The 12,724-nt window shown below is 40.4% G+C and overlaps 1 protein-coding gene across 2 annotated transcripts in view; it reads left to right on the top strand.

Moving 5' to 3' along the window:
• Window positions 1–12,724, top strand: part of LOC104591273 (protein STICHEL-like 3) — a 39,867-nt gene that overhangs the window by 25,785 nt on the left and 1,358 nt on the right. For both annotated transcript variants that reach the window (XM_010250076.3, XM_010250077.3), the window contains exons 6-7: window positions 10,887–10,950; window positions 11,439–11,524. In XM_010250076.3, coding sequence (XP_010248378.1) covers window positions 10,887–10,950; window positions 11,439–11,524 — 150 coding nt within the window. The remainder of the gene's footprint in view (window positions 1–10,886; window positions 10,951–11,438; window positions 11,525–12,724) is intronic.

Genomic DNA, 12,724 nt, shown 5'->3' with positions numbered 1-12,724 from the left:
GTCTAACAGCCACTAATCAGCAGGAGAGATCCTTCTTACGTATAGTCAACTCAAACCATTGAGAAGACAGGTCATCCTTGACCTACAGTTAACACATGAACTCCCACACGATCCAAGAAAACTAGGGTTACACAGGTTCGACAACATTCAGCCGCCCCAGATTCATAGGGTTCTCACTCGACACATGACCAAGGAGAGTAAAGAAGAGAAAAATAGGGAGAACTGTACCAGTTGTAGCTATTCTGTAGTCCAGAATCAGATTTCTGTTCTGCTAGTCTGTTCGATCTGTTCTTTGGGTTGATCGATCTTCTCTTGAAAGTAGGGTTGATCGATCTGCTCTCTTTTAATCAACATTCCCGCTCTGATACCATCTTGATAGTGTAGCCGGCCAAAGATAGGAGGAAGAGGAGAGAAGAGAAGAGAAGAAGAGAAGAGAAGAGAAGAGAAGAGAGAAGAGAGAAGGTTTGCAATGTAACAGTACTGGCGGCGCCGGTGTTTATTTTACTATATATAGGGCGACAGAAATAACAAGGGAAAAGACCCTTGTGCCCCTGAGTACAATAACAGACATAACAGAAATAAAAAAACGAAATAAAAAAACACTTTAATTAGCCAAACAGGCCCTAACATCTGCAACTAAGTTATTTTAACATTATTCTAACACTTGGTAATAACAATATCATCTACATACACCACCAATAGGATTTTTCCTGCCTGAGAGTCATGATTGAAGACAGAATGATAAACTTGGCACAGTTTCATACCAAACTTCTTTACCACCTCACTAAACCTACCAAACCATGCTCGAGGAGACTGTTTAAGCCCATATATAGCCTTCTTTAGTCTGCATACCTTACCATGCTCCCCCTGAGCAACAAACCCCAGTGGTTGCTCCATGTAGACCTCCTCGAGCAAATCACCATGCAAAAAAGCATTCTTTATATCAAGCTGATAGAGGGGCCAATCATACATAGCAGCAAGAGAGATCACAACACAAACCGAACCTATCTTAGCAACTGGGGAGAAGGTCTTTGTGTAGTCAATACCATAGGTTTGGGAGTACCCTTTTGCAACCAATCGAGCTTTCAGGCGCTCAACACTACCATCAGGTAAATACTTAACAGTATAAACCCACTTACAACCGACAGCCTGCTTCCCAGGAGGAAGAATGGTGAGGTCCCAAGTATGATTATGAATTAGAGCTGAGAGTTCTTCTTTCATTGCACGACACCACCCTGGAGAGGCAAGGGCTTCCTAGACATCCTTAGGGACAACAACTGAGGATAACAAAGAGATAAACTGGTGATGGGAAGCAGAAATGTGAGTGAGTGAAACATAATTAGAGATAGGATGAAGGGTACAAGTGCGTTTACCTTTCCGCAAGGCAATGGGAAGATCAAGATCAGATACTGGGTTTGGGGCTGGTGCAGAGACAACTGCTGGATCTGTCGACGGTGATGGAGACGGAGGAGTAGCAGCCGGTACATGTGGGCGATGTGTATACACTTGATGGATAGGTGGGCGTTCAACAGGTGGTGGCACTGGAGGCAAGGACTTGGTCACGGCTGGAACAAGGGGAACAGAATCGGCAACTGGAAGTGGAAGAGGGGGAGGTGATGAGGAGGAAGAAGCATCACCGGAACTCAAGAAAAACGGAGTAGACTCAAAGAAGGTAACATCATCACATACAAAGGAACGTCGAGAACTAGGATGGTAACACTTATACCCTTTCTAGGTCCGGGAATAGCCAAGGAAGATGCACTTAATGGATCGTGCATCTAACTTGTCCTTCCTGAGGCCAGGTTATGGACGAAGCAGACACCCAAAAACCCGAGGAGAAAGAGGAAACGGAGACAAGGTGGGAAACAAGGTAGTGAATGGGGATTGACCATCAAGGATAGATGTGGGCATCTGATTAATCAATATGCAAGAAGTAAGCACCGCATCACTCCAAAAGGGTTTGGGAACATTCATGTGATGCATGAGGGATCGTGCTGTTTCCAAAAGATGATAATTCTTTCTCTCAGCCACCCCATTTTGTTGTGAGGTGTAGGTACATGAGGTCTGATGTATAATGCCATGTTGGTCCAAGTATTATTGAAATGATGAAGATAAATATTCACGGCCATTATCAGAACGAAAAATTTTAATGTGGACACCAAATTGATTGCGAATCTCAGCATAAAATTTTTGGAAGATGATAAACAATTTACTTATTTCTTTCATTAAATAGAGCCACGTCATCTTTGAAAAATCATCAACAAAAATGACAAAATATCTATATCCATTGTATGACATCACTTTATAAGGACCCCAAACATCTGAATGAACCAAAGAAAAAGGACACACAGTTATCAACCCTAGGACTAAAGGGAGCACGATGTGTTTCCCCAACTAACACGACTCACAATCTAAAACAGAAAGTTGACTCAACGAAGGAACCAAAGATTTCAAAACTTTCAGCGAAGGATGACCAAATCGACAGTGCCACTAGAGAGGAGAGAGAGATGACTGGAGAGTTGTTGATGTTCTTCCACCACCGTCAAGATAATACAATCCACCGGCTTCATGCCCTCCACCAATGATCAACTTACTAACAGACATAAGGTTAAACGGAAATTTAGGGCATACAAAACTAAGGATAAAGATAAGGGGGTCAAGTTAACATTGCCAACACCACAAATCGAGGATGTGGAACCATTAGCAAGGGTAATAGATTGTGATGTTGAGCATTGAGAGAGGGAAGAAAACACACCTGGAGTTCCAGTCATGTGATCGGAGGCTCCAGAGTCAATAATCCAAGGATTGGGTGTGGATGCCAAACAAGCCATATCTGAGTGTGCGAAAGTAGTCGTGTTCTGCTGAGATGTGGATTGGACAAACCTCTCATACTCATCACGGGGAACACTCACCATCTCCTTCCCGGGAACATTTGTGGATGTAGGTGGCGCCTGATTAGCTGAACGATTCTCCTGTCTGAAACTGGTGTCACTAATCAGGGTATGATTGTCCCAAGTTGAAGGTGGACCATGCAAGCCATAGCAATAATTAATGGCATGTCCATCCATACCACAATGAGTACATCTCCTCGGACCCAAGCCACGTCCTCTGCCACGGGATCCCCCTGAATCTCTACCTCTAGTACGACCACCACCACCACTCCGGCCATATACCGGACCACTACTACCACCACGGCCAGACTGAGCTCCTCGAGCTCCACCTCTAACACCATGGCCCCTGGACACTGCAAAGGCTGATCTATCAGAAACATTAGAGTTATCAGTAGATCCAATGGGAGTTCTTCGAAGTCGAGCAAACACCTCTTCTAAGGAAGGGAGAGCTGGCCCTCCTAGTATCTGAGCCCGCACTGGTTCATACTCAGATTTCAGCCCCACCAAAAATCGAGTCATATCAAGATGTTCTCTCTGTTGTTGCTGAATTTTGACATCAGAAGTGAGGGGGTGATAAACACTCAACTCATTAAGAATGTTTCTCATACTAGCATAGTACTCCTCAAGACTCTGATTGCCCTGTTGCAGATTAAAGTATTCTTGATATAGCTGATATACTCTGGTTGTATTGTCTTGACCAAAATACAACTTCTTAGCATGGTCCCATACATCTTTGGCAGTGTTAAGAAACATGAAATTTACACTAATTTTGGGTTCCATACTGTTCCATAACCACGTGATAATCTGTGCATCCTCTTGTTCCTAGTCTTCATACTCATGAGAATCAGTGGAGGGTTTCTCCTCCCTTATGTGTTTCACCTTCTTCTTTGCCTTCAGAAAAACTTCTACAGATTTAGCCCAAGGTACATAATTCTCTCCATTCAGTTTAATGGAGGTCATTTGAACATTCAGGTAGTCAGTAGGTATCATCACATTAGATTTGCTATCACTGTTATCTCCCATTGCTGAATTCTGTTATTACTGAATTTGGCACACTGCACACTACTTGATCACACTGGTTTCAGCACTTGTTATTGCTGAAGGTGCACTCTTTACACCACAAACCCTACCCTACGACTACCTAAAATCTCACCACTATATGAGAACCACTCCCCCTTTGAATCACACAAAAAAGCAGCATAAACCCTAGCACACTATAGTCTGAAATCCCATCATACGATATGAAACATATTTCCTATTTGATTCATAACAAAAATATGCATAGAAATCTCTTACCTCGTCACCCGAGAAACAAACCACACAAGAAGAAAATCAGTCCACACAAGACACCCACTGCACCACACGAATCAACCCTCTTCTCTTCATCGATTAGGGGAGGGCTTCTTAGAAACCACAGCAACCGACCATGAATAGCACAACTGGAGGCATAGAAACCTCCAAGGGAAGAGGGCGACCACTCCTTTTCAGCCCTTTCCCTTATCTCCAATCGATGGCAGAGAAATCAAGAGAAAACCCTAGATTGAGTGCGCAGAAAACAGAAATTTGGGCAGATCCGAGTTGCTTAGTTATGCTCTAATACCATATTATAATTCAGCCTGCCTTTGAGTTCTGTGAGTTTGATAACAACCAAGAAGAGAGAAGAAGAAATAAGAAAGAAAGAGAGAGAGAAAGGAGGAGAAAAGAAGAGAAGTAAAGTCTAGTTCGAATAAGGGAAAAAATCACCTCTCCCATTCGGCCAGACATGTTTTATATTACTAACATAATGGAAAAGACAAAAGTGCCCTTACTTAAGTGAGGGACACTAGTTCTAATATAATATTACAGATCAACAATCTCAACATAAGTATAAAGACAGAAATACCCCTACACTAACAAGGGGAAATAAGTAGGGATGAAAGAATCTGGGAAATTATTGAGAGAATAATGGGGGATTTTGAGAAAAATGAATTGCAAGGGAAGGACAAATTTGGGACAAAACAGAACATCAGTGGAAAGAAAGAGGCTAGGACTGAAGAAATAGTTAGAAGAGAAGAGCCAGGAAAGAGGGGAGAGGGGGACACTAGTAAAGTAGACTCAATTGCAGATTTTGTAGGAAAGTTGGGGTGTAAACTGAAGAATCCCAACGAACTAAAAGCTTTTCTACAAAAAAAAGGAGGATAGCAAGGTTAAGAAAAGGAAACTAAGTGAAGTTGAGAGATTGAAAAGAGATGTTGAGGGGGGATAAGATGTTTGGTGTGAGAGGGGACAGAAGGAAAGGGGTTAGATAGACCTTAGGTGGGGAAGGCTTAAATCTTGGTTTTAAAATGAGAATCCTTAGTTGGAACGTGAGGGGTTTGGGTAGTGCAAGGAAAAGAGTGACTATTAAAGAGGTGGTTAGAAAATTCAACCCGAATGTGGTTCTGCTTCAGGAGTCCAAAAGAATGGATTTTGATATCAGATGGGTAAGGAGTGTATGGAGATCTAGGGGAATAAAATGGGTGGCTGCTCCCTCATGGGGATCTTCTGGTGGGATAGTAACTTTGTGGAAAGAGGATGTGATGGTAGGGTTGGAAGAGTTAATAGGTAATCCCTTAGTTTCAATGAAATATAGGCAGGTGGAAGATGGATTTGAATGGGTGTTAACTAATGTATACGGCCCTAATGACTATAGGCAAAGGAAGAAACTGTGGGAGGAATTGAGTGATGTAAGGGGGTTTATGGGGTGGACCTTGGTGTGTGGGAGAGGACTTTAATGTGGTGAGATTTGTAGGAGAAACCAACAGCCCTAGACAGAGTGTGACTACTAGCATTAGAAAATTCAACCAGTTTGTGGATACCTTTGAGCTTAAAGAGATCCCTCTCCTGAATAATAACTTTACTTGGTCCAATCTGCTCCAAGCTGGACATGTTCTTGTTCTCCTTATATTGAGAGGAGCAATGGAGAAATTTGACATCTAGAGCTCTCCCTAGACTCACTTCGGACCACTGGCCTATAATATTGTGTAAGGAGGAAGTGAGAGGCGATGGGCCAGACCCTTTTAGGTTTGAGAATATGTGGCTACTTCAACTAGGGTTCATTGAGAAAATCAGAGAGTGGTGGGAGCACTGCAATCCTTCGGTAATTTGGGAGGGGATAGGATTCCACAAGAAGTTACAATTTCTAAAATCTCAGATAAAAGAGTGGAACCTCTTGGAGTTTGGGAGATTGGAGGAAAGAAAGAAAAGTTTGATGGAGTAGATTGAGGATTTGGATACGAAAGAAGATAGGGGATCTTTTGGAGAGGCAGACAGGGAGACTAGATGGAATTTGAGAAGGCAACTAGAGGACCTTCTGCATAAAGAGGAAATAAGTTGGAAATAGAAATCGAGGTGCAAATGGTTAAAGGAGGGAGATAGGAATACTAAATTCTTCCACTCTGTGGCAAATGATACTAGAAGAAAATAATTTTATTTCAAAATTGGAAGTTGAGGGTGTAGTGTTATCCGAATCGATAGAGATAACCCAAGCCTTTGTAAATCACTTCAAATCCATCTTCAAAAGGTCTTTAAATGGAAGGGTTTGGGTAGATGGATTGGAATAGCCGAATGTGGGAAAAGAGAGAAGGGAGTGGTTAGAGAGGAGTTTTGAATTGGAAGAAGTAAAGGAAGCAGTTTTCTCAATGGACAGATCAAAGGCTCTAGGCCCTGATGGCTTCACAATGGCTTTCTACCAAGACTGTTGGGAAATTTTGAAACAGGATTTGATGTCTGTTTTTTATGAGTTTCATAGAATGGGGGTAATTAACCCAGGGTTGAATTCCACATTTATTACTTTGGTCCCAAAGAAGAAAGAGGCTTCACACCCAAGGGATTTTAGGCCAATTAGTTTGGTAAACAGTTTGTATAAAATAATTGCAAAAGTTCTTTCTCTTAGGATTAAGAGAGTTCTCCCTTCTATTATTGCACCCAACCAAGGTGTGTTTGTGGAAGGAAGACAAATCATTGATCAAATCCTGATTGCAAATGCAAGTCTGGAGAGCTTTAGGAAATCAAAAAAGAAGGGAGTGGTTTGCAAACTAGATCTAGAGAAGGCATATGACCTAGTGGATTGGTCTTTTTTGCTAGAGGTGTTGAGATGGTTTGAGTTTGGGAACAAATGGTGCAAATGGATCTGGGGTTGTATTAGAAGTTGCCATTATTCTATTTTGGTTAATGGAATTGTGATTGACTTCTTCCCTGCCTTTAGAGGGACAAGACAAGGTGACCCTCTCTCCCCTTTTTTGTTCACCCTGGTTGCAAATGTCCTTGGGAGATTAATTCAAAGAGCTGACTCAAGGAACTTATTGAGAGGTTGGAGAGTAGGAAGGGAGGAAGTTCCACTCACCCACTTGCAATTTGCAGATGATACTATCATTTTTTATGAAGGTGGGGACATAAATTGGGTGAGAGGTTTAAAATTGACAATACAACTCTTTGAGCAAATGTCTAATCTTAAGGTGAATTTTGATAAGAGTTGTATCGTGGGAGTAAACATGGAGGAGAGGGTGGTAAGAGAATACGCAGGTTTGCTAGGTTGTGAAGCTTTGAACTGGCTTTTGACTTATTTAGGCCTCCCCTTAGGAGATAACCCCAAGAAAGAAAGCTTCTAGAACCTGGTGATGGAAAAATTCAAAAAAAGACTTGCTTCTTGGAGGAAAAATTATCATTCTTTGGGGGGGGGGAGGATAACTTTGATTAGGTCTATCCTAGCTAATCTACCTATTTATTTCTTGTCTGTGTTTAAGATCCCCACTAAGGTCTCCAATAGGCTGAAAAAGTTGATGAGGGACTTCTTATGGGAGCCAGGCGATCAAAAAAGGGACCATAGAGTGGGTTGGGAAGTGGTGACTAGGAGTAAGAAGTTAGGTGGTCTTGGGATAGGGGGTGTCAAGAAAAGAAATACTGCTTTGTTGGGGAAATGGTTGTGGAGGTTTCCTTTGGAAAAGGATAACCTTTTTTTTTTTTTTGATAATTATGGACAAAGATTGTGGCTAGCATTCATGGGCTCAAGGACAATGGCTGGGATCCTAGAATTCCAACAAGGTCTGTAGGTGCATCTCCTTGGAGAGCCATCCATGACATCCTTCCAGCTTTCTCCCCTTATAGCAGGTATGGCTTGAACTCAGGTAACCTAATAAAGTTTTGGGAACAAACTTGGATTGGGGATTCCCCTCTAATGGAACAGTTCCCCTCTTTGTATGCTCTTTCAGACCTCAAGAATGAACCTATCTCTTCTTTTCTTGTTCCATCAGACTCTTCTTCTAGGTTTGGGTGGAACTTGGGGTTGAGGAGGGCCATTAGGGTATACAGATTTGGACTCTTTGGTATCTTTGTAAAATACTCTTGAAACTGTTTTTTTGGACTCCTCTAAGGAAGACACTAGATTTTGGACACCCTCTCCCTTGGGCACCTTCTCTTGTGCCTCGTTCTTTGATACCTTATCTCAGCCTTCTGCTCCTCTTGGGTTGCCCTTCCCTGTTAGTGAGATTTAGAGCAAGCCCATTCCTCCTCGGGTTGGTAGTTTTTGTTGGGAAACTTTCTTGGAAAGAATCAACACAATTGATCTACTTCAAAGAAAGAGATCCAATCTTTGTTTATCCCCTAATAGGTGTTCCCTTTGCAAAGCTGATGGGGAAACTGGCTACCACCTTTTGGTTTCTTGCCATTTTGCTATGACTATGTGGGAGTGGGTTTTTTTCCCTTTTTTGGGTGTATTTGGGTTCCTCCTGTGGATGTGCAAAGCTTGTTTTCACCCTCCTTCTTCAGTTTGCCTAAGAAAAGAGGGAGAATGATGTGGAGATGCATTAGGGCAGCACTTTGTTGGTCTTTGGGGGAAGAAAGGAACTCACGTATCTTTTCTGACAAGGAAAGAACCTATGAGAGTTTAACAGAACTGATTCTGTCAAGGGTGGTCCATTGGCTGAAATCTGGGGACCTATTCACAGATGTCTCACTGGCTGACTTGATGAGAAACTGGAAAGAGATAGCTAACACTACCCAATTTAAGAGGTCTTCTAGCCCCTCTTGGATGTCCCCACCTTATGGATTCATAAAACTGAATATTGATGCCTGTAGTGTGGGGAACCCAGGGCCTTCTGGAATTGGGGGTGTGATCAGGAATGAGGAGGGGATTATTTTAGCTTTGTTCTCAGGCCCTATTGGAGAAGGAGACTCACTTAGAGCTGAGATCTTTGCGGCTCTGGAAGGTATCCAAAAAGCTCGGGATCTGAACTTCAGGAGGTTGATTGTTGAAGGTGATTCAGAGGTGGTGATTAGATGGGTAAAGGAAGACAACAGTGGCATGTGGAGGTTTAGCACTGAAAGGAAGAAATTCAAATGGCTTACTAGGGGTATTGAGGTGAAGTACAGATGGGTGAAAAGGAGTACCAACTCACTTGCTGGTGGTCTAGCCAAACAAGGGGCATATAGGGATTCTTTATTTTGGGCTATTTTCTAAGTTTTTCTTGTAATCTATTGTCGTACTTATATTTCTCGTACTTATATGGGGAGCTAAGACATTTTATCTCCCCCTTTCTCGTACTTATATTTCTCTTATTTAATAAAAGTTTTCAGTTACTGATTAAAAAAATAAGTGGTTAGTGAAGGATGGTGGAAAAGCCACTCTCCTTGATTTATAATTTTTCTAAGTTAACCTTAGTGGTCTCTACAAAGATCAGCTACCTACTACATTTATCAGATGCCTAATATATAATATCCATGATTGACATCTGAGGTTGCAGTTGAATTTTCTCTTTTAACTTGAGCAATCATAGAAACTCTTTTCCTCCACAGTTCATATTTGGGTCTTATTTCAATGGATGACAAGAATTTTTACTAAGAGAGAATTAACAATTATATGATTCTTGGATAAGACAATGCATACTAAAATTTGAGTTTCCAACATATTATGCACAATTCCAAATACTTCCCCAAAATCATTTAGAACAGATCTATCCAGCCCTTGGAAATCTTTTGATCCAATGTCCAGTCAAAGACAAAAGGGCCTATATTTGCACATTAATGCCTGATAGCTGCTTCTTCCCCTTGAATATCCTCTGATTCCATTACTTATGGATCCTCAATAACTGCAAAACGGATCACTGTCAAAACAATTATTGAGTTAGAGCCACAACTGAAGCCGATCAGCAAGATCATTCACATTTCAAGTTAAACGAAGTTTTCTGTATCAACAAGAAGATTTTCCAACGGTCCAGGATTGTCATGGAATTGAGTCAAATGAAGTCATGCAGTCCTGGTGACCTCACAAAAAACAAGGAATAACAGGGAGTAAAACATGTGGTCCACATTTTAGAATCTCTACTTCCTGATTTCTTCTTTTTTTATTGTCTGCACTTAATTTTAAAATTTTCCTCACTTGGGAAGTCAGGGTTTCTTTTTGTTTTAACTTCTATGCAACTCAGGTCAACTCAACTAAGCCTTGCCCCAATTATATGGCTGTTAATATTTTTTCCCCTTTCTTCTCTTCCTATCATCACCCACCCAGAATACTTTTTTGTAATATATGTTTTTCAAATACTAATTAGAGACAAAAAGGAAATCATGGCTGTTAGTATTGCAGTAAGCACCTTTAAAATGTTAAGCTCACCTTGTTTGCTTCTATGCTGTTTGTTTTTATATACTTCTTTGTTGATGCTCATTCTTTAACTTTTCAGAAGGCTGTATTTTATCCAGATTCTTTAAATTATATAATGTTTTGTGTTCTAAAAAATCAATCATTTGGTCTTCGAACTTTTCACATGACATCACAAGAAATATTTTGATTTAGGTAGAATAAAATCATTTGCATGGAGCTAACAGGATTGATGATCATTGTTTATTGGAGGGTCATACTTTGACAACAATTTGTATACTTTACATTATAGAGGAGAAACATTGTGTCTAACTTGATTTATTCCTTTTTGATGTGAAATTAACTCCACAAACTCTAAACTTACCCCTGGTTTTCTAACTTTACAGGAGATTGGAACCTAGGTCAAGAAGCTTGCTTTGCTGGAAAACATGTAGAGTAACTCGGGGCAAGGTAGTGCTTCCATGATAATAGTCTGCTGATCTTTTTGGAATGAAATTATCTTTGAGAATGGATCTTTAAGATTTTGAGTCTTTATTTCTTCCCTTAGGATCTTATTTGCTAGTGTAGTCTAATTTTATAGCAAATGAAGTTCACTTGCTAGTTTTTTCAAGTTGCATAAAAGTTCCCAACTGGAGTAATAAACATCATCTTCTTTTTATTAGAAATGATATGAAGTTGCAAAATATTCTGCAAGGGTATACCCTTGCTAGATATTATTACCAGAATTCACTAGTATGATCTGCTATGCTAAGATAATATATGGTTTTAGTCATGAAACATGATGAAACTAGGTGAAGTACCCAGTAAGGAAAATAGTCAACTGATCGGATGTGTATCCAGTCACCCCTCTCAACACCCCTGACAGACAAGACCAACACTGGGTAATATGTGTATATCTATGAATTTGCTTGTTCACTAATGATGCCGATCCCTTGCAGCTTTCACGTTTGAAAATGAGGACAAGGAGATCAAGTTCACTGCTGAAGCTTTTCCCATGCTCTAGATGTCTCTCTACAAAATCAAGGTGATTTATTCAATTTTACAAGAAAATTATGTCATTGCTGTAAAGGCTTTTCTGCATCACTGCAGTTGTATTACATGTATTTATTCATGCTTTTGCTGTTTATAAAGTCAATTGCAGCAGTCTGGTCCTTGTCAATAAAAGTAAAAAATTGTGTAGTCTTTGCTAATAAAGTTTGGCCTATGCCCATAATTATTTTTTCTTCCCCCTCTTTTAATTCTAATTCATTTTTTAAGTCATTTTAAATATCTTGACCGTCCAACAAAAACACCTGAAATGGAAATAAATAATAGCCCCAAGAAAACCTATACCTGTTTGAGAAATTTATGAAGGATATTATGTAAGCAAGGGTAAAGAGTGTGAGCCTTGGTGCAATGGTTGGGTTGCTCCATTATGACCTGGGTGACGAGGGTTTATATCTTGGAAACAGGCTCTCTGTGTATCTGCAGGGGTAAGGCTGCGTACATGGTGCATCTATCCCTCCCCAGATCCCATATTGGTGGGAGCCTCATGCACTGGACTGCCAATAGAAGAGATGTTGTATTCAATCTGGTGACTCCATATTGCATCATCAGACCATTCAATATTTTGATTGCAGTCTCATTACATGAGAATATGAGATGATTCTTTTGGTATATTCATATGAATATGCATGAGCAACCTTGGTTTACATGTACAAATATTTTATGCTCTTAGGGCTTACTCAACTGCAAATTTGTTTCTTGCTATATAGTACCTCCCTATTTCAAAGATTTTGAGATACAAGCTTCCTTTTCTTTGGGAGGGAGGGGGATAGGGGGAGAACACCCAATAAACTTTATGCCATAGAAGAGATGTTCATTTGATCTATCCCTCATTAAACTTTTGAAGGAAGCTAAAGGCTCAATACAGCAACTATGCAAGCCCTTATTATGTTCCGTATGCTCAATACGGCAACTATGCAAGCCCTTATTATGTTCCATATCTTGCTTCAATTTCATAAACATGTTAAATCATGTTCTTTGAAATGGTTTTGTTTAGCATTTTCCCTAGCATTAGAGATTCATAGTTGGATAATGTTTTCAGAAATGGATTTCTTTTACATAACTTTCCTAGCATAGAGTCAGGTGTTGTTGTTGCCCTTAACTTGCTTCAAAAGGAAGTTGGTTTGGACTTTGTGGAATTGCTATTGGACTCTTTCTTTTCGATGGAAAATCCTAAGAA

The sequence above is a fragment of the Nelumbo nucifera genome, chromosome 6 (assembly GCF_055504915.1).
Source record: "Nelumbo nucifera cultivar China Antique chromosome 6, China Antique-T2T, whole genome shotgun sequence".
In the NCBI taxonomy this organism is placed as follows: domain Eukaryota; kingdom Viridiplantae; phylum Streptophyta; class Magnoliopsida; order Proteales; family Nelumbonaceae; genus Nelumbo; species Nelumbo nucifera.
This window is presented reverse-complemented; position numbering and strand designations above follow the sequence as displayed.